Source organism: Amblyomma americanum, chromosome 7 (assembly GCF_052857255.1).
Source record: "Amblyomma americanum isolate KBUSLIRL-KWMA chromosome 7, ASM5285725v1, whole genome shotgun sequence".
Taxonomy (NCBI): domain Eukaryota; kingdom Metazoa; phylum Arthropoda; class Arachnida; order Ixodida; family Ixodidae; genus Amblyomma; species Amblyomma americanum.
Window position 1 is genome coordinate 89660456 of NC_135503.1, and position 27902 is coordinate 89688357.

General features: G+C 46.8%; 1 protein-coding gene across 3 annotated transcripts in view; it reads left to right on the forward strand.

The window, feature by feature from the left end:
* LOC144099389 (glutamate receptor ionotropic, kainate 2-like) overlaps window positions 1-27902 on the forward strand; it is a 109202-nt gene that overhangs the window by 73418 nt on the left and 7882 nt on the right. For all 3 annotated transcript variants that reach the window (XM_077632638.1, XM_077632639.1, XM_077632640.1), the window contains 5 exons: window positions 4695-4799; window positions 6179-6295; window positions 15342-15545; window positions 17981-18342; window positions 23134-23332. In XM_077632638.1, coding sequence (XP_077488764.1) covers window positions 4695-4799; window positions 6179-6295; window positions 15342-15545; window positions 17981-18342; window positions 23134-23332 — 987 coding nt within the window. The remainder of the gene's footprint in view (window positions 1-4694; window positions 4800-6178; window positions 6296-15341; window positions 15546-17980; window positions 18343-23133; window positions 23333-27902) is intronic.

Below are 27902 nucleotides of genomic sequence, written 5' to 3' on the forward strand. Positions count from 1 at the left end.
AGCGAGCAAGGAGCTCCTGGATATACCGCGCCCGATCGCTAACAAAAAACACAGGCGTTCATTGCTCCACACAGCACGCCCCATCACCGTGAGAGCGCACTTGCTCCTACTCATATTCACGAAAGAACGAGCTATCTTCCTGGCCACATAATAAGATGGACAGAATCACTGGCACGCCGCGATGCCGACGTCAGGCGCTCAGTGTTTGTTTGTGCTCTACCCTTCCGCTCCCCTTTCATTGGCGAAATTTCAGAAACTGGCACATAAAACATATCCAGTCTCAAAATGGGGCAATAAAGATACAGAACATACATTTTGTACGTTATTATGCCAAACACTAGAAGTCAAAGCTACAGAACGTTTTATGCTGAAGTTTACGGCGAGCAAATGGTTTGTGGTTTATGGGGGTCTTACGTCCCAATGCGACTAAGGCTATGGGGGACGCCGTAGTGATGGGCTCCGGAAATATCGACCACCTGGTGTGCTTTAATGTCGACTGACATCGCACAGTACACGGGCCTCTACAACTTCGCCTCCATAGAAACTCGACCGCCGTTGCTGGGAATTACGGTGAGCAAAAAATAAAAAATAAAACTCGGTTGCTGTCACGTAGCGCTTTGGGCTACTCCGCAGTCCAGTGGCAACATGTATTCCAGGCTGTTGTGGCAATAGACGTTTTTAGCATACCGGAGACGCATACCTGTTTACCGGACACCGCTTGTGCACGCGTAATGGCTCCCCCTCACCCCAACAACACCACTGCGCATGCACAAGAGGGGTCCGGTAAACCGGTATGTGTCTCCGGTAGTACGTCTCCGGTATGCTAAAAACGTCTAATAACTGTGTCCGCTACGCTGCTAGTGGCACGAAATTGTTCAGAACATAGCCGGTACCTTCAGAGAGGCCCTGAGGGCCACGATTCTCGTCATCAACGGCGATAATGAAACTTTAAGCGACGTATGTGGATAGATCGGGCAGGTACCAGAGGTAATCTTAGTGCGAGGAAAATTAACACGAATGGACATCCTTTCGCACAAAGCTGTCGCTAGTATCTTCGAAGTCAAGTGCCGATGCTGCAAAATCGCGAGAACACCGTTGCTGCTGAGCGGGGTCAGTGCGGGACGAGGACGCCACCTTGGGAACATGCTTGCGCTGTCGCTTACTATTGAAAGGTTTCATATGAGGCTTAAAAGTTCTCTCATACGATACCGAGGAAAAATCCCGACAAATTGCTTATCAATAAGGATATTTATTTTTGGGATGTCGCGAGTAGCCGAGCGGTCCCAGTCAGTCATCCCACGACGGACTGACCGGTTCCAACAGCCACCATATCCTTACCAGCGTCTTCGTAGTCCTCGTTGAACGTGCGTTCTAGTTCAGAGAATAGTAATAATTTCCTTTTCACAAATATCCGAAGCGTGCTTTCAAAATCTGCTGCCCTTCCTTCACTCGCCGTTCAACGTGCGCTTCACTTCTGGCATGAACTTAGAATCGGTTGGATGATTCTATTACGGATGTTGACATTATTCTCAGTGAATCCGAATTTTTTGCTTTTTTCGTTTTGATTGAAAAAATAGAAAAGGGGGTGGCGTCCTTAGTGCTACATAGAAACAAACATCTGCTGTTCCCATTGTTGCCACTACTTTTCTTGAATGTGTTTGGATACGTTGCAAAATCGGTGTTGTTGATGTTGTTATTGCTACCTTCTACCGACCGCCAGATATGACCGCCACATTTTCTCGAGAATTTCATAGATTAATCAGTGGCTTATATGTGCGTTTTTCTAACTCCATTTTCCTTGTATTTGCTGATTTTAACTTCCCAAAGAATGATTAGCCTAATCTTACGGTTAGCCCGAGTGATGAGGACGCCCACAGGTTCCTTTACACCTGCTTATATTCTTCGCTTGTTCAACTTATCACCAGTCCTACCCGGCGCTCCCTCACAACGGCAAATATTGTTGATCTCGTCCTAACAAATAACCCTGATGTTTGGTCCGATATCTCGCATTTACAAGGCGTATCCTATCACGACATAATCACCGGGTACATTACTCGGCCATTCATTAGAAAGAAAACTTCCACGAATGGAATTAGTTGCTACAACCACGCTAATTTTGATGGCATTAACTGTGGACTGCAATCATTCTCGGAGGACTTCCTAGCTCACTGTTCGTCTCGCTCAGTCGAAATAAATTGGCAACCGCTTAAAGACACATCGACTAACCTTGTTGACAAGTTTGTGCCAGTCAACACCATCGGATGTCATAAAAATGCACAATGGTTCACAAATCGCCTTCGTGGTCTTAATAATAAGAAAAAACATTTGTACCGCCAAGCCGTCAAAACAGGTCTTCCCTCATTATGGACAAAGTACAGGCATTGCAACCACGAATATGAGTCTGTGCTTAAAACAACTCCTCGTAATTTCTTCACCCACGACCTGTCCACGATATTAACCAATAACTCTCATAGATTCTGGCACGTCATCAATCCGAGTTCCCACCCCCAAAATAGTACTAACAAATACTGACCTTGAACAAGTCACTGAAACTGAGGGTGCACAGCTCCTTAATGACGAATTTTTTATCCGTGTTCACCCATGAAGACACCACTCCTACGCCCATGTTACAGCCATCTTCCGTCACTTTCATGCCAGATATTATCATTAGTGAATCAGGCATTCTTGCGCTTTTGAATAACCTCAAAATTACTTTTACTTGTGATCACCTGTGTTTAAATAACAAAATACTAAAAAATGCCTCTCTGAACATCTATCAAGTATTGTCATCACTTTCTTCACAATTATTATCATCTGGTACAATACCTGATGACTAGCGTACAGCGAAAGTAATACCCACTTTCAAATCCGAAGATCCCTCTACTCCACTTTACTATCGCCCTATCTCACTAACCAGTAACATCTGTAAATTCCTCGAGCACGTAATACATACTGGAGTCATTATCTAGAGGAGCATGATATCATTTATGAAATACCAGCACGGTTTTCGGAGGTGTTACTCATGCGACGCCCAACTCGTTGGATTTACTAACGACATATTTCACGCAGTAGACGCAGGCTTACAGGTTGACGCAGTATTTTTAGACTCTTCTAAACCTTTTGATCGCGTTCCCCATCACAGGGTCCTATCCAAATTGACACACTTAAATCTCCATTCAATTGTTATTTCATGGATAAAACAGTTTCTCTACAATAGGAAACTATTCACGTCTCTCAATGGCTTTAACTTATCTTCTGTCCTCGTAACATCTGGAGTTTCCCAGGGCAGTCTACTTGTTCCTCTGATTTTTTAAAATTTTTATAAACGATTTACACAGGTGCGTATCGTCTCAAATTAGGTTATTCGCGGATGATTGTGTTGTATATTGTAATATTACTAACGAAACCGACCGCCATTCTCTTCAAACTGATCTTGACGCTGTAACGGCTTGGTGTTCCTCCTGTCTAATGTCTCTAAATGCATCTAAAACAAAATTAATTTTGTTTACTAACCGCTCCGCTCCTACAGCCCACTTCCACAATAACAATAGCGTAGAACTTATAACAACTTACAAGTACTTACGAGTTGACTTTCAGTCAGACCTATCTTGGCATCACCATATTAACAGTCTTAGCATCAGCAAACCGCGCACTCGGCTTTCTTAAGCGTTATCTCAAAAACGGGCCTTCACACTAAAAAAAAACTTGCTTACGTCACGCTAATCCGTCCTAAAGTTCAGTACTCTTCTGCCATATCAGATCCTCAAGAAGCATATGTCATCCACAACATTGAATCCCTCCAAAACCGTGCTGTTCACTTCATCTTTTCAGATTACTGACGCTTCACTGGTGTCAAAGAATTAAAACAACGTGCTCAGTTGGAACCACTATCACGTCGACGCCATTTCACTCGCCGAACCTTACTTCACAAATTGTATCATCATCCCACCCTCCACGATGACTTACTTTTGCCACCCCCTGCAGTCTTTCCTCGCCGTGACCACGATAACAAAATAAAAACATAACGTGCCGTTCATCGCTTTACGCGAAATCATCATACCTCGCACCATAATAGACTGGCACAGCCTGCCATCACACGTAGCTACTGAGGCTAACTTACAATCCTTTCAGCATTTGTTAAAGAAAACCATGGACTAACAGTTTTTGTATTTTTGTTGTATTATGTGCATTGTGGTATTACTGAGTATTTTATTCAGCGCTGTTTGCTATTTTATTTGTGTACAATACTAGACTTATTTCATACTTCGTTATTACATGCATTATTTTTTTCAATTTCAAGTGCCTGTGCACTATATTTATGCTCGTGTCGTCTACCCCTATGCAACACCCTCGCAAGAGGGCCTTTAGGGGTATTGTAAATAATAATTACGTTACTGACATACACTACTTTCACTATACAGTAAACAGCATTAGCTGTCCGGAAGAGGCCCGCATGTTTCAGAACGGGGAACTTTGCGCCATATATCAAATTGATTGATTTGAATTGATGCGATGTGGAAAAAGTTCAGATAAGCGCAGGAGGCGCACAGGCCAACCAAAGTAAATCTATTCGGTATCTTGCAAAAAAGCATCACAACACTGTTGTCATATTCCGAACTCTTTAGATGAGCTGTGTCAAACATGATTTCACTGATATATGGTGCCTAATTGTATGCTACACTTATTGTCGACAGACGACAATTAAAGGCCTGACAGGCGACGTTCGCCTGGAGCAACGAGGGATTCGAGAGGACTTCTATATGGACGTTATTGAACTCAAGTCGAGGGGGCTGACAAAGGTAAGCAGTGCTCCGGTGATGGCTTTAAAAGTGAGTACACTTCGATTTTTCGAAATACACTTGTCACTAATCAACGACACCCCGTGGAACAATTTTTAAACGTTCAGCGGAAGACAAAGGTGAAAAACGTTGTTTGTGCTCTCCCACTACAGAGAATAGAAACCAACACCATAACATCACGGGTAAGCAGCCCGCACGTTTTCTTTCCATTGATTAATGAAAATCTTTTTCTCGGTAAAATTATTTTGCCTCACCGGAAGTAGTCCCATGGCGTCGGTATCTCGCTGGCGTTTTCTTTTCTCAATAATTTTTATGCATCATTATGGCACGTAAACACTAGTTTTATGATTCATTCATATTTAAGCGCATAAAAAATCTCGTTTCTTCTTTTTCAAAGTGTTACCATCACTAGGAAACCATAGCCGCTGTTATGAAGTATAGGAATTTTTTTTTTTAGAAAACTTTTGTTCGAAGACAGAAAGCTGGCTCCAGTTAAGAAAAAAGCAGTGAAGCGAAGCAGGCTTTGCGTACAATGCTGGCGGAAGCGCGTGAGCACCCAAACATAAGTCGGTGCAAGAAACGTGTCGTATGACGTTTCGAATTAGATTTAAGACATTTCATTTTATACTATACTGTTACAGAAAGACCTCACTGTAGTGATCGCTTAGGATAAAAAAAAGACAGGTGTTAGCATAAAGAAGAGAACGAAGTCAACATTTAATGTGCTTATAAGACTCAAACTACAAGCCGTCGTATGCTGTGCAAGTGTGACAAAAAGGTTTATTGGAGTGGATTTTTCAAATGTCACTGTGTAACGACGTGAGCAGGAGAGTGCTCTATATTAAATTTGATGCGCTGAGGCGATATAGCGTGAGCCGAAATATCAGTGCACGGCTGCTCGGAACCAAAAAAGTTTTTCTAGGCATCGATCAGAATGTGTCCGCCAGCGCCAAACTCTCAAACTATAGTCACTTTTTTTGCAACACTTTACACTTTTTACAACTTCATAAACTTTTTCTTCTATATGTTTTATGTCTAAATAGGAGTTTTCTCGTCGTTTGATCAACACAGTTCAGCAAAATTCAAATAAAATAGCACACCGTCTTATTATTGTTAAAAAACGCGCCTTCTTGGACACATTAGGTGAAAGAATACGCGGAGCGTTTCGGACTGACTAGACTACCACCGCTGGAAACTAGCTGTGATCGAACATTTTTTACTAAAAGTCGCTTTTACAGCTACATAAGTAATGCGGTCAAAAGAGCTCGATGTGTACGAACCAAGTTTTTAAACAAACACGAGAGCAAATGTTTGTAATCGTTAGATAAGCAGTATGCAGTATTGTTACCTGCAATCTTGATTTTCTTCTCCCCTTCAAGGTTGGCACTTGGCACCCGGTCAACGGCCTCTCATACTTCGCCAATTACACCCTGATTGCTGAAAAGGAGTTTTCGGACAAGCTGGAAGGCTTGACCCTGCGCGTTACAACCGTTGAGGTGAGCATAGACAAAGCTGCTACATCTTCCCGCATGTCCTAATACCCACCGGCGGTGCGTAAACGCAGTATTGCACCGAAAGAGAGGGAAAGTGTCCGCAAAATATCTCCAGAACTTGTCTGCCACACACGTTGCATGTAACGTCCTCGCAGGAACGACCAGAAAAGGCAGGTCTGGGGCGAAGATAAAAGAGCAAAAAGCAAGACTGACATAGTTCTCTGAACGACGCGGGGTGCTGCCGAACACATTTCTAGGGCTGGACCTGCCGTGAAGTGAAATAAGGCTTTTAAATGATATGCATTTAGCTTTGAGTGAAATCCCTTAAAGATGAGTTAGCAAGCTTTGAGCGCCTGTTTGACGGGACTGCGTCAGAAGCGAGTGTAACGCCGACTTATCTGTCGAAAGGCTTTACAAAGTTTGATTAATTTTTTGACGTTGCTGGTTCACAGAATAACGTTGTTTTATTTTCTTATGTTAGTGTTCTACAGGGATGCATACCACAATGGACGAGAAAACGAAGAAAAACAATGCTAGAAGGCATCGAAGGTATATGCCTCCGCGTCCCCATGGCGATTACTTAAGGAATCGAACGAAAACTGAGAAATCTTTTCTCTCGAATTGCCTGCAATATTCCCTTACCATCTTCATTTTAACTTAGCCCATCCTCATTTATAACCTCCCTTCCCTTTCCTCCAGTGCAATGCAGCAGGTCGGTGCCTTCTCCAGAATAACCTTCTTCTTATTCTCCTTAGTACACATGGCACATACCCACGCTGGGGGATTGGCCAAGGTTAAGTAGATAAACCAAATGAGGTATTTGCGCGGGGAGAAATAGGCGTGAGAAGATTAAATCAATATAAAATTTGGAAAAGCCAAATGAATTAAAGAAATATGAATTACCAGCAGTAGAATCGAGCAATTTTGGACATGCGACAAATTTTGTATACAGCTAACAAGATAATCGATCAGTTGCACTATGTAATCATGAAGGTAGGCGCAGACACTGCTGAACGGGAATCCCGTTGCGCTCGCACCGAACGAAAGAATAACTGGAAGAGACAGAGGGAGTCCTAACCTCGAAAGAGGGACCTCTAAATACTGTTGCGGGAAAGAATATATTTACAGTTACTTACAAAACGAATGAACAGCTACGGGCGGCACTCAGAACACAGCCAGAGATGAGTTCTCGTCTTCTTCCTCGTCCACTCGTTCACTCGCTCAATGTCGTCGTCGTCGTCTACCTGCTGCAGGACCCCCGGCTGATGAAACGCCGTCTCGGCGTTAGAGTGGTGGCGTAGGAGCGTCGTGATAAGGTTTGAGGCGGCATACATGGACGACGTCGGTAGAGGGGCCAGAGGATGATGGCGAGGACGCAAGGGGAGCAATTTCATAGTTCACGTCGGTGACTCGGCGCACCACACGGTAAGGGCCACGGTAGTGAGAAAGGAGCTTCTCGGAGAGACCGACGCTGCGCGACGGCGTCCAGAGAAGGACGAGTGATCCGGGGTGATATTCGACGGCCCGGTGCCGGCGGTCCTAGGCGGACTTCTGGGAAGCTTGAGAGGCACGGAGCCGACTACGGGCTATTTGGCGAGCCAGCGTGGCCTGGGCGATGGCGTCCTGAGCGTAAGCAGTGGTGGGGACTGAAGAAGGCGGCATGAGTGTGTCCAAAGGCAATAGGGGGTGCCTACTAAACAAAAGGTAGAAAGGGGAATAGCCTGTTGTGTCATTCCGTGAAGAGTTGTACGCAAATGTCACATAAGGCAAGGCTGCGTCCCAATCGCGGTGGTCCGGTAAGACGTACATTGCTAACATATCGGTGAGCGTGCGGTTGAACCGTTCCGTAAGCCCGTTGGTTTGTGGATGGTAAGCTGTCGCGAGCTGGTGCTGAGTGGCACACGAACGAAGAATGTCATCAATCACTCTGGACAGAAAATAATGACCGCGATCGGTGAGCAGTTGACGAGGGGCGCCATGTTGAAGAATTACTTCTTGGAGAAGAAAATCGGCGACATCGGTAGCGCAGCTGGTGGGCAAAGCACGCGTGATGGCGTACCGAGTTGTATAATCAGTTGCGACAGCGATCCACTTGATACCGGAGAGGGACGTGGGAAAAGGGCCAAGAAGGTCGAGGCCAACACGGTGAAAAGGTTCCGGAGGTACGTCGATGGGTTGTAGAAGACCGGCAGGCAAAGTGGAGGGCCTTTTCCGGCGTTGACACAGGTCGCAAGCGGCAACGTAACGCTTGACGGAACGATACAGACCAGGCCAAAAGAAGCGGTGCCGCACTCGAGCGTACGTGCGGGACACGCCAAGGTGGCCGGCTGTCGGCAGATCGTGCAGTTCCTCAAGGACAGAAGAACGTAGATGTTGGGGTATGACGAGGAGCAGCGGAGGACCGTCGGAGCGTAGGTTGCGGCGATACAAAATGCCATTCTGGAGCACATAAAGTTGCAGAGACGGAGATTGGTTTGCAGAGCGGAGGCCATCAAAGATAGGTTGTAAAGATGAGTCGTTGCGCTGTTCGTTGGCGATATCGGTGAGAGCAGTGATAGCTATGAGGCAGAGGCAGGGTAGGGTCTCAGCGTCTTCGAGGTCAGGTGGCTTCATAGGGTATCGGGATAAACAGTCAGCATCCTGATGGTGACGACCGGACTTGTACACGACAGAGTATGAATACTCTTGAAGGCGCAAAGCCCAGCGACCAAGGCGACCGGTGGGATCTTTTGGTGAAGACAGCCAACAGAGAGCGTGGTGATCAGTGACGACAGTGAATTAGCGGCCGAACAGGTACGGGCGGAATTTAGCGACAGCCCAGACAGGGGCGAGACACTCGCGCTCAGTAATGAAGTAATTTTGCTCTGCGGCGGAAAGTAGGCGGCTGGAATAAGCGATGACGCGATCTTGACCCTGTTGACGTTGGGCTAGCACGACACCGATCCCATATCCGGAGGCGTCGGTGCGAATCTCTGTGGGAGACGACGGGTCAAAATGGGCCAAGATGGGCGGAGAGGTTAGCGAATGAACGAGGGAGGAAAATGAGTTTTCTTGAGCAGGGCCCCAGATAAAGGGGGTGTCGTTCTTAAGAAGGTTGGTGAGGGAGCGAGCGATGCCGGCGAAATCTTTGATAAAACGTCGAAAACACGAGCACAAGCCGACAAAGCTGCGCACATCTTTCGACAAACTAGGAAGAGGAAACTCCTTCACGGCTTGAATTTTGACTGGATCTGGGCATCAACCCGGACCAGAAGCATCAACCAGGTGTCCGAGAATAGTGAGTTGGTGGTGACCGAATTTGCATTTCGATGAGTTCAGCTGGAGTCCGGCGTTACGATACACTGTCAAAATACTGGAGAGGCATTCGAGGTGCGTGGCAAAACTAGGCGAGAAAACCACAACATCGTCTAGGTAGCAGAGGCAGGTAGACCACTTAAAGCCGCGACGAAGGGTGTCCATCATTCGTTCAAAGGTAGCCGGAGCGTTACAGAGTCCGATTGGCATGACTTAAAATTGGTATAAGCCATCAGGCGTCACGAAGGCGGTCTTTTCACGGTCCTTTTCATCTACGGCAATTTGCCAGTACCCCGATCGAAGATCAATTGAAGAGAAATATTTGGCGCCGTGGAGGCAATCTAATGCATCATCGATCCTGGGGAGAGGATATACGTCTTTTTTTGTGATGCGGTTTAGATGCCGGTAATCAACGCAGAAGCGCCAGCTGCCGTCCTTCTTTTTTACCAGGACAACTAGAGAAGCCCAAGGGCTTGACGAGGGCTCGATGATGTCTTTTGCGAGCATTTTATCGACCTCTTGAGTTATGACGGTACGGACGTCTGTGGAGAGGAGCGGCATCACCGGGGATTATCCGATGTGTCACCACAGAGGTACGAGTCAAAACACGGGCATCAAAGTCGAAGATGTCGCGAAAAGATGATAAGAGGCACCTAAGATCGTGAGCTTGCATCGCTGTAAGTTCAGAACAGATCATGTCGGCGTAGTCATCCGTTGGTTTCTCTGGTGATGTTGCCGCAGGCAACAGGCATTGATGAGTGGAAGGTAAGCAGCTGTCCACCACTGATATGACACATTCGGCAGCAGGGCACAGCGTGGCGAGTGAGATGCCTTGCGGGAGCGGTTGGATAGACAAGCCAAAGTTCAGAACCGGAAGGTACGCACGGTTTGCCGACATTGTAAAGACAGTGTGCGCAAGCGTAATACTTCGCGTGAGAGCAACGTCAAGGTCCGGAGTGACTACGTAGGGGCCATCAGGGACAGGGGGAAAAGATGAGAAAGAAATGTAAGTTGCGGCTTGAGGCGGTAGACGAACAAAGTCGACAGCACAAAGACGAGGTACAACTGGGGACGGCGACTCAGCAGAAAGAGGAAGGTCAAGCTGGACAACACTGGTGGCGCAGTTGATGAGGGCTGAATGCTCAGACAGGAAGTCGAGGCCAAGAATGACGTCATGAGGGCACTGGTCCAGAACGGAGAATAGAACGGATGTATGGCGGCCGGTTATGGTCACACGGGCTGTGCATAGTCCAACCACAGGAGGCGTTCCGCCGTCGGCAACGCGGAGAACGGCTGTGGGTGCAGGGGTCAGTACCTTTCTGAGGCGGCGTCGTAGGTTGGAATTCATGACAGACACGTGCGCGCACGTGTCGATCAGGGCTCTCACAGGGACTCCATCGACATGAATAGCGAGCAAATGTTGGTGTGCGCGAAGGGCTAAGCGAGGATTTTGGGACTGGGGCTGTACTGCAGCATCACCTCCAGACACTGCAGCGTCTAGTTTTCCGCTTGCGAGCGTCCGTAGGGGCCAGGAGAGGAGCGACGGCGTAGGGGCGAACGAGACTGCCGACGCAGGAGGGACGGGGAGCGGCTGGAGCGGGAAATCTGGCCGTCAACGGTAGCACTCTGCTGGGCTGGAGGGGGCGTGAAGTGGCGGGGCTGGTCATCGTTGCGGTGAAAACTTAGATGACTGTATGTGCTACGACGAGACCAATAATTGCGACAGTGACGGGAGATGTGGCCAATGCGGTGGCAGAGAAAACAAATGGGTCTGTCGTCGGGTGTCCGCCAGTCGTTAGGGTTACGGCGACGTGGAGCGAAGTAGGAAGGTCGTTCAGGAGCAATCGTAGTGATGTCGAGTGGCGATGAAGGACGCACAGGGCTGACGGGCTGGAGACCAAGGTTTGCAAGCTCTTGACGGACGACGGCTTGTACCATCGAGATGGTGGGCAAGTGGTTGTCGCCATCACGTAGAGGCAGGGCGATCCCCTTCAACACGTGACCCACTTTGTCAGATTCGGGCATGTTATTGTCAACTTTGTGGCAGAGGGCCAACACGTCCTGAATGTAGGAAACATAGGATTCCGTAGACATTTGAGCTCTGGACGCAAGCTACCTCTTAGCGGCGAGTGTTCGGCCGGGCGGCCGTCCAAACAGCTCACGCAGTTTCTGCTTGCAGACGTCCCAGCTAGTCAAATCATCTTCGTGAGTCTCGTACCAGACGCGGGCGGTGTCTTTTAGATAGAAGATGACATTCGCGAGCATAAGAGTCGGATCCCAGCGGTTGTACGTGCTCACGCGTTCATACATGTTGATCCAGTCGTCCACGTCAACGTTGTCGGTGCCAGAAAATGTCCCAGGGTCACGAGGGGAAGAAAGAACGAGCGATGGCATTGCCGATTGTGATGTTTGCTGGGAGGCGTCTTGGGTCATGGTGAGCGAAGTCAGCTCGCGGCCGCTGCGGAGCTCCGTCTTCGGTAGGCGTAGAGGAAAGCCGCACCTCCACCAAATATGTTGCAGGAAAGAATATATTTACAGTTATGAACAAAAACGAATGAACGGCTACGGGCGGCACTCAGAACACAGCCAGAGATGAGTTCTCGTCTTCTTCCTCGTCCACTCGTTCACTCACTCAATGTCGTCGTCGTCGTCTACCCGCTGCAATACTGTTTTCTCTGAACTGCGAACCGCCGGCGCCTGTATTTCGTTCTGTCGTATAGTATTTATTCAGTGTGTCGTATAGTTTACAGTGTGTCGTATAGTTTACAGTGTGTTAATTCGTAAGAAGACATTTTAAGGAAGCGTTCCTGTTATCAAGCAGAGCCAGGAAGTCATCACGCATATTCTTACTGTGTGTTGCCGTTAAGAGCAATTCCTCATGCCTTTCCTAAACCACGCACCGAGCTCATTTCACCGTATTGCACCTGAATTGCTGTAAAGTCTGCCGCCGAGGAAATGTACAAGTATTGAAGAAATTAATTTCTCACGTACTCTTTGCATCGATCTATCAGGCTAATAGGCTTGGCTGGGTTCCCTGACTATCAAATATTTTCGCGGTTATTTTTCTACGACAGCGTAGTGCGCCGCCAACCGCCTACTCGTGCTCGGTTATTTCGCTCGAAAAACATAGCCAGCCAGAAAGTTTAAATGAAAATTGAGAACAACTGCGTCCATTTTTTTTTTCAATATAAATTGTTTACATAGCGCTTTCTTTGTATGCGATATTTGTGCGCTAGCAAAAGAGACATATATGACTGAGAAAAGTGGCTTTAAAATTTCCCCCGCCATAGACTTTGATATCATCGTTAAGAAGTGAATGGCGGGTTAGCATACCCTCAGTGGCAAACGTTAATTTTAAAAGCATCCGTTTCGCGGTTTCCGTTTAAACAACCCTACGGGCAGCCGCGACACTTTCAACGTTCACAGCGCAGCAAACATTACAAATATGACGCGGAAATCAAGCGAGGCGAACCGCAAAGCACCACCAGGTTGAAAAAGTCAATCACTTCACGAAAATTCCAGCCGGGACTGCTCCTTGAAGTGCATAGCTGGTGCCTTCGTGCACGTTCGGCAAATCGCCTCCAAGAATCCTCCAAGCAAATGCGAACCTTAAAAAACCCTTGTCAACGCCTGTATGATCGAAGCTTCCGGCCAGACGCTCTCAACGCTGCGAATTCCGCCCTTCACGTTTAAACACAATCATTCCCTGCCTTTTAATGCGCAAGCATTATTAGTCCCATTGCGAGAACAGCCGGCAGCGTGCGTGTCCGGCGTGTGCGTGTGTATGTATGTGTGTGCGTGTGTACGTCGTGCTCGTGCGTGCGTGTGTGTGTCCGATTATTCACAGATGGTGCACAAAATCCCACCGATGGTAACCAAAGAAGCGTGACGTCATCAAGCAGCTGTATGAGTCACACTTGAGACAATCCTATACATCTAAATCGTCTATATATACTCGCCGCTGTCCCAACTTCATGTTTCGGCAGTTTTTCCAACATTCGTGTCAAAACTGTGACGCAATTCCGTTTGTCGCACAGCGTTCCGGGTGGTGTCATACGATTTCTCCTTGCATATAGCTTACATGTGCTAGTCAAGTTGAAGGCTAGCTTGCGGCAGGGGTTCTAACCGACAACATATGCAACTTCAATTCGGTGTATGCTTAGGATTTCGTATGAAAATTATGATGCAACCGTCCGTCGTAGAATATTCCTGGAGGTGTCATACGCGTGCGTCTTTATGTGGCCGTCGCAAACAACCAAACGCCTACGCCTTGCATCCACGACATGCAAACTTGGCTGACCTCATTGCCATTCAGCGCGAGGGTACAAACGTTTACGGTCTGGTGCGCAACTAATAACAAAACGCATGAATTAGTAGAAAAGTACTTTAATGCGTAGGCAAACATTGAACGTAAATAATGGGTGCATGGACAATAATGCTTTCGCATTCCTACAAGTAAGCAGTCTTAAGTGTCTCTGGTGAATTTTTTTTCTGCTTCAATGTAAGATTTAAGCAATTTAAGAAATTTAATTTTTTCTTTTACCTAAGGGGCTCCGCCATCAATCATTTCATAAGGGTCTGGAATTGAAGTACCAGTAATAGAAGACATGAATTGTGGGGAATGCTAAAAAAATTCAAGCACTCATATTTTCTTTCCATTTAAGCGGATGCTTTTGTAAAGGTTGCCAACCATTCGTTTCGTGTCTACCGCTTTTAGAGAAGGGTAGCAGGACGGCTCAGAAGGGTGAGTTACTGATACGAGCAGGAAATTGCCGCTAGTGCAGCAACGGCAACCTCAGAAAGCGGCGCCCACACAGAGACAGAAGGCAAAGCTAAACAAGACTACGGAGATTATTGACCGTTTGATGGCCAAAGTAAATCAACCGAATGAGTTTTTATCGGTCTCTGAAGGCTCCCAAGAGAGAGGGTGCTTTTTATTTTCACCTGAAAAGCTTCCTTGCTTCATTGTACATTGTCCCGCAATATATTTTATTGTGTACTCGAAAAGAAACCATTCCTCAACTTGGATTGACCAACGTCCTTCATGCGGGCGTTTTCTTGTGCGTGTGGCGCCAGCGTGGCGCCAGCCGCTTGGTAGTGGCATGCCTTAACCTCATAGCTCAGAATGCTTGTGAAACTTGCGAAATACCGGAGAGCTTAGCCTCTAGAGGCTCAAGTGTTCATTTACTGAGCACTGGAGGCACAATGCACGGCTTTTTAATATCATTCCTTCTAGATACCACTAATCACCCTGATTAGAGATCTTATGTTAAGGAAGAAACGGCGAAGGGTCATTGCCCCAGCTGGTGATAAGCACATTTTTATTCCACGTTGGCGGAAAAAAACAAGAACACGAGCCAGAAGATAAACAAGAAATAGTCCCTTCTCCAGGCGCCCCTCCCCCCCCCCCCCCCGCCCCCCGCCCCTAGTAGTACCTCTTTTATCTCAGCAATCATCTCACTGGTAAACTCGATAATAAAACGATATTACCGCCAGCGCGCCTGCGCTAATCTCCTGTTTTCTGCTATGCATTCTGTGCGACCCTCTCTTTCGTACCAAAACACATTTGTTCCCACTGCGCGCCGAATGACCCCACGAACCTCCCGGGGAGTGGGCTACGTATTGTTTGTATTCGGTGGCCGACCGGAGTACCGGGCGAGCTAACGAAGCCCCGTTGGGAGCGGGCGGGATTATCGAGGACAGTGATTTGGGAGGAGCTGCGTCTGGGGTTCTGTCTTCCTCCTGCTCCGCGCAGAGCCGGCCGTACACGATGTTGTACCCCGAAGGCAGCAACAAGACGGGGAACGACCGCTTCTACGGCTACTGCATCGACCTCATCAAGATGCTGGCTGAAGAAGTAGGCTTCAAGTACGAGTTCTACCTCACCGCAGACGGTGCCTACGGCAGTCCGCAGGCCAACAACGAGTGGAATGGCATGATCAAGGAGCTGCTCGACCGGGTAGGCGATGGGGCTGTGGGGGACACACTTATCTCCATATAATAATTATCACGAGAGCGCGGGTGTTTAAACTATTATTAACAAACTAGAAGATGTCTTAACTAGTGCAGTGTGTCGGATGTTTTTCACCTGCTACCATACACTGAGCCCATAAAGCATGAAATTAGGCATTGAACTTGATAGAAATTGCATCCCGTTGTAAGTCTGCAAGTTTCTGGGTGGTTGATCATCCGCCTCGCATGCGGGAAGTGCGGGTTTCGATCCCCAGTGCCGCCTGGTACCCACCGGTGATACAATGGGTACAAGCTTTCCCCTGGACTGCTGCTCGGCTAGTAAGGGCTGAAATGCTTGGAAAATGGGTCGTTGACCCCACCTTGAGTAATCGAAAAATACCTTGTGCCATGGCGCTCTTTGGCCGTAGACGCCCTTGCGCCATAAAAATCCATAATCATCATCATCATCACCAAGTCCATACTAACCTGGTTGGTGTACACATTCGTGTCCACTACCGCGCTTTGACCACATGCTTAAAGATGCCACAAGCCCATGCCAGAGTGATGCATTATTTTTGTTACTTATTCATATCGCGCTTCATAAACCTGTGGCACCCTTCCCAGTTAGTTGCGGCGATTACTGCCTTTCACTATTCCAGAAAGATATCCACAGTGTAATAGATTGACTTGCCCTAATATTGGTCTACTTAGACCTAAATGCTTTATTCAAATTTTTTTCTCGCATGTAACGCATAACTCTCCGTTAATATTTTTTCTCCTGCAAAGCGTTATGTATTTAAAAAGTTGTTAGCAATTCCTCGTTACCGGACGGTATGCCTTGAGGGTGGGAATAAGTGAAATTTCTTGGAAAGATTTATTACTTCATACTACAAATTCTAAAGCTTGAAAAGTTTGCTATTGTGGGCAGTTCACGGAAACTTGAACTACAATATCGCTAGCATTCGCTCGGTATAAAACAACGCGCCATCTCTTACACTCGGGGAAATGGAAAGACACGAACGGCGGATAGGCGCTTTACTCAACAAAAACCCGCTCTTGGATAAACACACTGCATCTGTTTAGCCCTTCACTGGTTTCGCCTCGAAACATAAAGTATGAGCGTAACAACGCTTCATCTATACGTGCCTTGTCTCTGACTTGGGACACCTCTTATCAATAAAGCACACACAATCCGAAAGTAATAAGAGAGAGGTTCCCCAAAACGCATATGGCGATTGAACGCCCGCAGGTGGTGTTTAAAGCAGCGCCGGAACTTACCCGACAGGGTTTGCGGCCACTCTAGTTTTAGCCAGTAATTACCTGCTTGAAGCACGGATGAATATTTCCAGCAGCCAGAAAGCCAATCTCACACGCTGTATTCCGACTTTACGTGCCCCTCGAGGCTCCCACTGCGCGAATCGATCTTGTTACCAGTGCCACCGAGTAGCCGGTAGGCGTCTTTTACGGATAGAATAAACATCATAGCTTATGTTGCAATGGCACCGCTTGGGCTTTGTAGACCAGCAGCTGGAGGCAAGTGGCTTTTAGGCGCTGCAAGGCAGATGTTTTTCCTTTTACGGAGATCAATAAACCGCCCCCGCTTCTCCGATAATAGCCTACAACATGACTAAGTGAAACTGCAGCGCTTAGAGGGACGCAAAAGGTACAGGAGCAGGGAACAACAGCTTTGCTTTGGCAGCCGGATTACTGTTATGGAAATAGACGTACTTGCAGGCAGCGCAGTTCTGTTTTCAGCAGAGAATCGAATGCTGCCTGCGCATCCTTAATACCGCCAAAAGAACATATCGGGCCACCTTTCCCAATGAAAGCGGGGAAAAAAAATGCTAGCGATCTCTATATTTTGTATCGTGAGTGCTTCACCCTCAGTCCGCCGTTACGCTCAAGCTACTAAGAAGGTATAAGGCGAAAAACAATAAGACATAAGTTGCCATTAAATAACATACGTAACTTTGTTCCAAAAGAGCTGTAAGTACGGCAGTTAGGTTATTTTTAAGGTCAGTGATATGAAATTGATGCGGTTGAGAAATGTAATCTGAACTTTCCATATTTTATGCGTATATTATGCGCACGTCGGTTATTCAGAGATGCAAGATGTATAGAATAAACTTCAGTCTATATAATGCAGGGCATTTCGAGGTGGACCTTGCAACGATAACCTCTAAGACCGCTCACCAATGTTAAAAACGCGTGTTGTCGCGTAGGCAAAAAATACGGGCGGGAAAATATATTAAAGGAAGGATAACATCGCGGGACAATTGACCTGGCTTTCTTACCCTATCGACGTTATTTGCGCTTGCTGTAAGTGTTTGCCAGCTGCGCTAGTTTTTCTCTTGTTGTGTTTAAAATTTCTGCAGCCAATTCAAACAAAACAACATAGAGAAACTGTACGTTTCCATGCGTCCACGCGTTGTGCTCTTGCAGAAAGCGGACGCAGCCATCGTGGACCTCACCATCACGTACGAGCGCGAGCAGGCGGTGGACTTCACGATCCCCTTCATGAGCACCGGGATTAGCATCCTGTTCAAGAAGCCCGACAAGAGCGACCCGTCGCTCTTCTCCTTCCTCTACCCATTCTCGGTGGACGTGTGGTTGTACGTGCTTACAGTCTACCTGGGCGTCTCGCTGCTCATCTTCATTATGGGGCGGTTCACTCCCTACGAGTGGGTCTCGCCCCACCCCTGCGTGCCCGAGGAGGGAGACCTGCAGAACCAGTTCAACCTGCCGAACAGCTTCTGGTTTACCACTGGCGCCATCATGCAACAGGGCTCCGAGATCACGCCCATGTGAGTGTGACGCCTGGGTGGCGATTCCCCGTGGAAAGGCGCAGATGTGAAAACGGTCTCCATCTGAATTTAAAATTTTACTGTTCCGCATACCCGCCGCGGCGGCTCAGAGGTTAGGGCGCTCGGCTACTGATCCGGAGTTCCCGGGTTCGAACCAGACCGCGGCGGCTGCGTTTTTATGGAGGCAAAACGCTAAGGCATCCGTGTGCTGTGCCATGTCAGTGCATCTTAACGATCCCCAGGTGGTCGAAATTATTCCGGAGACCTTCACTGCGGCACTTCTTTCTTCCTTTCTTCTTTCACTCCCTCCTTTATCCCTTCCCTTACGGCGCGGTTCAGGTGTACGCCGATATATGAGACAAATACTGCGCCATTTCCTTTCCCCAAAAGCCAATTATGATTATTACTGTTCCGCATGGGCAAAAGAAAAGGACTGGGATAGAAATAATATCGTTATTTATTCTATTCACTCATAAATATACATATGCGGGCATGGCTAAGCCATTTGTTGGCTATAGTGACAACGCCCTCAAGCAGCGGAAGTATTTGCGCAGCTAGAAAGTCACTGAAAAAGGGGCAATCATCATGGCAGTGTTCAAACATGAATACGACATCACTGTAATCAAGATTTCTCAGATTGTTTAGCGTACATGCCATTTTAATCTTCAGCAGTGATGAATGTGCAGAATGGCCGCTCTACGCAGGCTTTTAAAACTTGAGAAAGGCGTTTTATTAGGTAGCTCATTATGAACCGCTTTAATATACCATGAAGTTATTGCTTTTCTCTACATCGCATGAAATCTTGATGAAATCAAGCGACGAGACTGGCGTAAAGGAGAAGGATGCAAACAAGGGTTATGATATGCTAATAATGATGAGTTGCGAGATTATGGCTCCAGGTTTGGGCGAGCAGAAGGCAGAATACGCCAAAACGAAGTTGCTGCATATTTACAGCTCGAGATATCTAAAAAAAGCGTACCTTCTGATGAGTCATGAAATAATTATTGCCGTGCGGAGATGGACTGCTCTTGAAAGTGAGGCATCCTTGAAGAAAATGCTTTAAGCAACTTTCATCCCGGCCTGAAGATGCACATGCGCATGTAAATCGCGGATTGGTAAATTAAGTCTGAGATCTCCATTTCGCCTATAAATAGCAATTTTTAACAATATGCTATGCGTTGACCTAGCAGCCAGGGCTTAAAACGTTGCTAGTTGAAAAAAAAAAAGCGTTTTGGGTTGTTTTTCTTTGACGTTCTCAAAAAGGCAGGTAATAGAAGTTTGCCACCAGGTTAGTATGCTAGCATACAGATGATATTCCGGTTGTTGTGTAGATTCAGATCCTCATAATAGATGCCACGTTATCACAAGCATAAAACTCGGCTCTCAGCTCTTACTTCAATTATGTTCATCGCGCTGAAGTGACCGCACTTTCTTAAAACCACGAACAACCCGCAGAAGGCATAGCAGGCAGCGTGAAACATGGAGATGCATTTATGTGATAAAATACAGTGTTATACGGCAGCGCACCAGCTTTGCTTGACATAAGTAGCGGCACAGTTACCGCAGAGTAACAAAGACAGGATAATCCCGGCGCAAAGAGGATTAAAAGCACGCTGCCAACTGCGAAGGTAATCCCAAGCAGAATATGGAGCGTTCCTGTCATGGCGTCTCCCATTGCATTGCATACACGCTTGGCATGATCACGCATGCCGATGCAGTGGGTCTTTTTATTGCGCTAGAATTACATCGCTCATGAGAACGGAAACTTGTTTTATGTCTGTTGGTTACCGCCCTTCAAGAAAGCAGAAAAAAATTAGGCAGCGGCTTAGCTCTTGTTAAGCCTGGATATACAAGCGAAAAGCACTCGCACTTTCACTAAGTCGTACCACGTGGTCGTTGTAACGGCGAGTCTTGGGATTTTCCTCTTCTGACTCTCTTGTTTCCTCTTCCTCACTCGCTTGGCTGCTGCTGGCTGAAGATGCGGCCAAGACACGCTTTTCGGCTTCTTTCCGAAGTCGTTTAGCAAGGCGTATTTCCCGTTGTTCAGGAGTTTTGGCTGCACGTTTAGATTTGGCTTTATCATTTTTCGCTGTTGTGCAGCCAACTCCCAAGCGACTACTTCTGGATCGGACGAATTTAGTTTATCAGCTTTTCTGCGTAGTCTAGCAGCAGCCGCACTCTCCTTCCCTTCCATGTCGAGCGCTCACGCCTATTCTCTGGCAAGCGCATTATATAGCCTCCTTGCGCATGCACATGGCGCACATGTGCAGTAGCGCGCGGCTGCGCCGAAAGGTCAGGCGACGGCTGCGGCAGCGGCGAGGAGCGACCACCTGCTCGGCGCGTGACGTCACTCGTTTTCGCGCTTGCGCATAACTCACCAGTTCGGCTCACGCGAAGCTCGGCTCTGACCCGCGTAGTGAAGCTTTTCGCTTCAAAAATACTTAGGGCCTCGAGCGCTATTCGAACCAGCGGCGGCACGAAGAGATCAAATTCACTTCATGATCCGTTAGGTAACTCGGCCATAGCCGCTCTTTTTTTTTGCTTCTTTCCTCCTCAAAAATTGAATGGAGGAAAAAATTGAAATGCCAATAGAATTACATTGCAAGCGGCAGCCGCAATTGCGGTGGCGCTGAGTTTCAATATGCGAACGTATGCGCTAAGAGCGACACAAGAATACACACACGACACACGCGCAAACTTTGCTTTGCTGGCTGAGTTTCAAAATTACTTTAAGGTGGCCACCCCATCGACCACTAGCATCAAATATTGAAAATTGGTTTTTGGCCAAAGGAAATGGCGCAGTATCTGTCTCACCTTCCCTTACCGCTAGCACCTTTCAGTGATTCCCGCTGCTGTGCGCAATGCGAACTTCTTTTAGGTAATTCACTTTCAATGAAATACTGCCTAACCGAGCGAGCATCTGCATCAGCGTGTCTTACAGCCATTCTCGTTTTCCATAGACTAATAAGGCAGAGTAACATGAACAAATCTTGTGGCACGCACCTTGTATTATCGACATGTACAGACCACGAGCCATATGGTGTAACTGGCAGGTCTATTCTTTTAAAGTTCCCTGCAAGATGTCTCAGAAAAAATCTGCGTCCCAACAGTCAAAAACAATCTGGTCTAAGATTTCTGGTTTACGGCGATTCCGAACGCACAGCGTGAGAAATTGACACCTCAGGGAGAAAAGGCAGGGAGAAAAGGCAGCGTGATGTACTTTATGGCATTTGTCGTTAACCGGGCCGTCGCCACAGCCTTTCTCCCCGCGTGCTAAACTGCCAGCCTTTCTTGCCATGCTTTATAAATCATCGTCGTCATCAACCCGTACATGTGTGCAACACAGTACAAACGCAAGAGCGCACAGGTACTTACACACGCCAGCCCATGTTCGAGCACGTGGCGGCATTTGTCCGACTGCTTACAAACGCAAGAGCCCGCTCGAACTTGTGCATGCGTGAGCCTAATTTTGTACGCGTGGCCTCTTTGAAGCCTATGCTTGATGGCACTTGATTATACGCTTGACGAGCAGGGCATCTCATTTAAACAAATTGGACTGTATCCCACAAAGAATCGGAAAACACATGAAGCTGACTTTCTCTTCGCGTGCTGAACTGCCAGTCTCTCGCGCTTTGGCTCTACTCAGCAGCGCGCAGAGCACACCATAAATCTATGGGGAACGGTCTACTTTGTATCACTCCGCAAGGAAGGTGCCATGTTTATCTATCCAATAACTCTAGTGCGCTCAAAAACTTGTAGCCCGCATTGTAAGGCAATCACCTCCGCATGAATTGCACTGACCCCCTGAGAATTTTTTAATCGGGTGAACTGCTTCGCTTTAGAATGCATTTATTTTAAGGCCTAAATCAAGAAAAATATTTTGTTCCCTGACCTAATTTTACTGTGCAACTCAATGCAGGGTAGTCGGCCGGGTCATCCCGGGGGAGGTAGGCATTGGAGCGGCAATTTAGGGAACACTAAGGAAAAATAGAGCTTGCCCTGTATGAAGCGATTAATGCTAATGACAACTTGTTCTGAAAACGGATCTTTAATAAGCCATTAAACACGGAGAATTGAACTCCAGTTACCAACACCACCGGCTCTTTTCGCAAGCAAGCTTTGGCGCCATGAAAGGAAATTTTTTGTGCACGGGTTCGTGAAGTCTTGATAGACCGCCACGCTCTTCAAAACCGGGATCACGATATCTTTTTGGTGTCGACGTAACAGCTTTGTATCGAGTGGCACAAAGATTACTTAATCGAATATTTTTCTGCGACAAATGCGTGTTCCGCTGCAGTAAAAACAGTAATATAGGCAGAAAGAGCAGCAAATTGTTAGTTTAACTGAGGACAAAAATTTGACGGAGCTGTTCCCAGTGTATGTTTACTGTTCCTGTGCCTATCACTTGAAGGATTTTCCCTGATGATGCACCTGCCATCTGCAAATTTCCCGTAGCGCATCTATAAAAAAAACTTCTTGCTGAGCTGTGAGGTAGTAGTACCGCTATTGTAGAATCCTGAACCGAGGAAACCGAACTCAGACGATTCAAAAAAGAGCAACCATCTTTTTATTTAAGTCACCGGTGCACACGTATATTGCCTTGGAGCAGAAAGACTCACTTTGCGTGTTCTGCTAACCTCTCTCCTATTTTTTTTTCATTTGACAGGTGAGGAAGAATTACATGTTTTGCATGTGTAGGCGATGTTAAATTTTTAGTGCACCTGAGCTTAAATTAATCACTTGTACCTTGAAAGGCGGCTGGCGTCACAATTTACTTGATCTTTTTCGCAGCGCCCTGTCGACACGCATCGCCTCAACCATGTGGTGGTTCTTTTCGCTGATCATGATCTCGTCCTACACTGCCAACCTGGCCGCCTTCCTCACGGCCCAGCGCATGACGGCACCCATTGAGAACGCCAACGACCTTGCCAAGCAGACCAAGATCTCCTACGGGTGCCTCGAAGGTGGCTCAACGTACCGCTTCTTCAAGGCGAGCAGACTTGAGCTACTTTTCTGATTCGCTTTAAAGAAAAGACTTATCGGAATTGACTCACCCACAGAGATAGAGAAAAAAATACTGGCTGGATGATTACGATACTCTGCAATGCGTTATTCAACGCAGGAGTGAAGGGATAATTTCCGATTGGCTCATTATACTGAAATCATTATACTTAAAAATCGAAACCTGATTTTTAAACTCAGATTATGAGCAATTCAGAAAAATCAGTTTTTTTTATTTACGAGATAGGTTTTGTGGCATAGCAATGTCAAAAATGCAGTGCATTAGTATACAGCTAAGATCTGCTTTTTACCAGGCTAAATAGCTAACATATGTTAGTTACCTTTTTAACTGTTAGTGTTCGGCTCCTCATTTATTCAGACGCGTGTAAACCATCGTAAGTTAAATCTATATCAGTGCTTGCAACATCGAAAGTGCTTTTCTTGTCACTGCAGCGCGAGAAATTCCGGGGCCGCACACCAGCGACGGCGAGACCGTAATTCCACAGCGCGAAAGAAGAAGACGAAAGAAAATGAGGCGAGACAAACACGGCACAGGTTATGGAATCGAACAAACTCGCCCAATTTCTTGTTCTGTGGAAGGCGAAACCTTGCGTTCAGAAAGCGCCAGCATCACCTACGAGAAGGCATCACACAGCGGTGCGGTTGGGGCGTGCTACTTTAGGAGCTCTCGACTGGGAGCGGCCGGCGGACAGATAGCACGTGACAGGCGCGCCGATGTGCGATGCTCGCTGGTAGGCATTGCTGGCGTTCGGACCGATGAATCACACGCACTTTGCCACTCGAATTCATCGCACGACAGACGCCCAGTTTCTTGGCTGACTTAAGAACAGCTCGGATAACGCTTGCCAGGAGTGTCAAGCACATCGTCATGGTTAGCCATTATCCAGGTTTCGTGCCGGTCTGCAGTGCGACATGGGCGCGGGCCTCGTTTATGAAGATAGGTGGCATCACTGGCGGGTTTCTAACGCAAACAGCGTGACGTCATTGCCTATGGCTTAACATCGTTGTTAGCGCCGGCCAGCTGTGTACGACCAAGTGAATGGAAAATTAACTGGATCGTTATTAAATACGCCGACGAGTTTCATTTCTTTCATTATAGTTCTTTATTTAATGCTTATTTTTTTCTCCTAAGAGTGTGCCAAAAGCCATATGTTCATAAATGTGAACGATAATATAGGAGCCACCACCGTCGTTAACCTGATATTATGAAAATGCGGCTGCAGGAAGTGAGCTGGAGGAAGAAGCTCATGTTTATAAGCCGGCGTACGTAGGACAAGATTAGCCGGATATCAGTGGGAGCTGTATTGGGCCTTCAGTGGATGTAGTTGAGATGACTATTACAATGAGTTGTATGAGAAAATACTGCCCGACGAGCAACGTAGCTGTCGCCTTTTCATATCACAGTCGGCAGCCTCCCACATTCATGGGATGTCCGATGGGGTTGGTGTGCAGTTGGGCAGAAGAGCAATGACTGCTGAAAACTGTTCTGCGATACAGGTTTCTTAAGACTGCGGAGGGGTGGATGTGGGTTTAAGAGCGGCTGCTCTCATCGGACATTACCCACTCATGTGACTGGCGGGTGTCCTTTGAAAGTGCCGACGCCAAACCTAGCGTTACGTGAATGGTGACGGCGAAATGACTGTCTGCAGAATAGTTTATCGAGGGCCTCGAATCTGGCGGCCTTGATTCCATAGGTAACATAAGAGGGTTCTCGCACGGCTTCCGCCCTCACCGTTCGACCACGTACCTACGTGGCACTCGCGGTAATACAGGACGTACTATGTACGCCACTACGGAAGAGGGTGGCGCTGGTGAACACTCTCAAGGGTCGGTTACATTGCACATAAATACCCCCGACAGCAGATTGGACACCGATCGCCGCAGCTCAGTTGGCAGAGCAACGGACGCGAAATTCGTACGGCGTGGGTTCGGATCCCGCCGGCGGCAAGTGGTTTCTTTATACTGCTTTTGTAATTTTCCCATTGAAGATTACTGCAAATTAAAAAAAAAAGACTTCCTCTCTGCTTGATGGTTTCTGTGACTGTTGGCTTCCGTCATATTTGGCACATTCAAGACTCTTAGCGATAGTCCTAACAGCATTCAATTTCGTTCACTGCTGTAGCAGTTGTAGATGAATTCTTGGATGTGAATTTTGGGAAAGAAAGGATTACGCGAAAACTGAAACCGAAGAAAAAAAAGTGTCTGGCAGTTTAGCATTGCTGAGCACGGAATATAGTGCGAAAGGACAGTTTTTTTACGGGTGGGCATCACTATTACATACATGAAAGAGCGACTGAGGTGTCCACTGACCGATGAGTGCAGTAATGCGCGTCTTCCACTTCTTGATCATCAATGCCAATTTACCCAGTGTACGCCGGCTGCATGTGCTTCTGTGCGCGTTTCTGCAGCAATATTGTCGGCGCCAACGCGTATTACTCTAGTGCTGCCTTTCTGCCGCAACGTTCTCCGCGCCAACGCATGCAGCGCACACCTCTCTGTCACAATATTAGTTTGATAGTGGTATTAGTTCATGAAGAAGACATTGCGCAATGCACAACGCGAGAGTGTACTGCAGGCTTGTCCGGTTGCGGCGATAGCATAGTGCTCTCGCGCAATGACCATCGAAGCTCATCTGTTCGCGCCGGCGCGTTTTCAAATCCAAGCCGTGGCTATTTATTATTTATTTATTTATATCAATTGACAAAACCCTACAAAAACCGCAAGAACACAAACATCAGAAGATCTTGCTCGGGGTTTACTCATCGAAATAGTGCTTTCGAAGTCATATATTGCGTAGTTCCGTTCCGTCTAAAGCGCCAGACCACTGCTTCCGCTTACGAGTTAAAGCTCGGCCTGGATATTTCTAAAGGCACGTTTCGGCTGGCAGCGATCTTAAAAATGACCTAGCAGGTAACATATAACCAGATGGGGGACAAGTTATTTTCGAATTATCGATTTCGCTCGACGAAGCTGAAATAGTCAGGAAAAGGAAGATGATTCCAGCGGTCACGCCCCATGTGCTTAACGTACCGTTAGTCGACTCCACAACTTTTGCTGTTGTCAACTCAGCGTAGTATGAAGAACGTTAAACAAACGAATTTTTTTTAAAGAAGCACCGTTCTTTGTATGGTAAAAGAAAGATTTAAATGGAATAGTTATTTTGTTGTTTTGGATCTTATTGGATAGCGTATTTCAGGTAACCGTAACATAAACATCTCAATATTATTTGTGATGATATATTGAGAACACTGCCTCAGAAACATAGCCCCCTCAAGGGAAATGATAGAAGCCTTTTTAGATGGTCGAATGCTCTGAACGCCTCCCTAGGATATTATATTTAGTTGAAGCAGAGGGGAGAGTAAAGTCAGAAAATCAAGCGATGGCTGAAATCCGTAGCGGTAACCGCCACCTCAAAAATCTAGTAATTCGATATTACGGGTCGATGGCACTGTTTGTACTTCGAAAGCTCGAGCAACTGCGCCCTTGCATCTGCTGCTAATAGATGCTGAGGGGCGGCTGAAAAATCTTGCGAAATTCGGCAGATTGTGCCATAAAAGCCAGTTACGAAACCCCTGCGTCGTGTTGAAATTCACACATGTGAGAGAATAGACATTGTGCTAGCGCTTTACCATGGCAGTTCATAGAATGGAGGCACGCATTTCGGCGGGCAGTGCAAAGATTCCGCTTGTGAATCGCTCCTTTTTATTGCGAATATTCTGGTCAGGCGCAAAGATCGGTCCACGTGCTAGTTCCTTGGTGGCATTTTACATAAGAACGACTGGAGCCGATTACCCGAGCGGCATATTCATCATCGTATATAGCACCAATAATCTTCTATTTATTTGGGTTCGTTCTACAAACCTCATCTTCCTTATATTTTGACAGTCTGAAAGGTCGAGTTTGGAGACGTGCGTATATATATATATATATATATATATATATATATATATATATATATATATATATATATATATATATATATATATATATATATATATATATATATATATATATATATATATATATATATATATATATATACTGGGCGTCTACTTTTCAATGAAAAGTTCAAAGCAGCGCCAGTGTTTCGAGTGCGGCATCGCTGTCTTTGCTGTGTACACTACAACCTAGCCTTAGCTCTACTTATTCGTAATTACGGTTCCTGCTAACGGTGTTACTATCCCTTCCCACGAAACACTCATGTTGCTTTTAGGTGGCTACATATAAGATGTGGCAGCGGTCATGTGCATTTCAGACAATTGCATCACGCCAAAAGGCCAAAAGAATGCAACGCGCCTAGGCTATTATCGCCGGCAGCTTCGTGCCACATAATTTTTTGTCAGCCTTAGTTCTACGAAAGAATGACAAATAAAGCATTCGAGCTTTTGGCCTCGTGAAGCCAAACTTTCGGCTCCTAATTGATTAACGAAACGTAAAATTAAAAGGGCTCTGAAAAATGCGTTAAAGCGCGGAGCGGGTATGGTACATTGCCGAGCGCCCGTGCCCCAGTGGACTAGACCTTTCGCTGCGCTGCATCC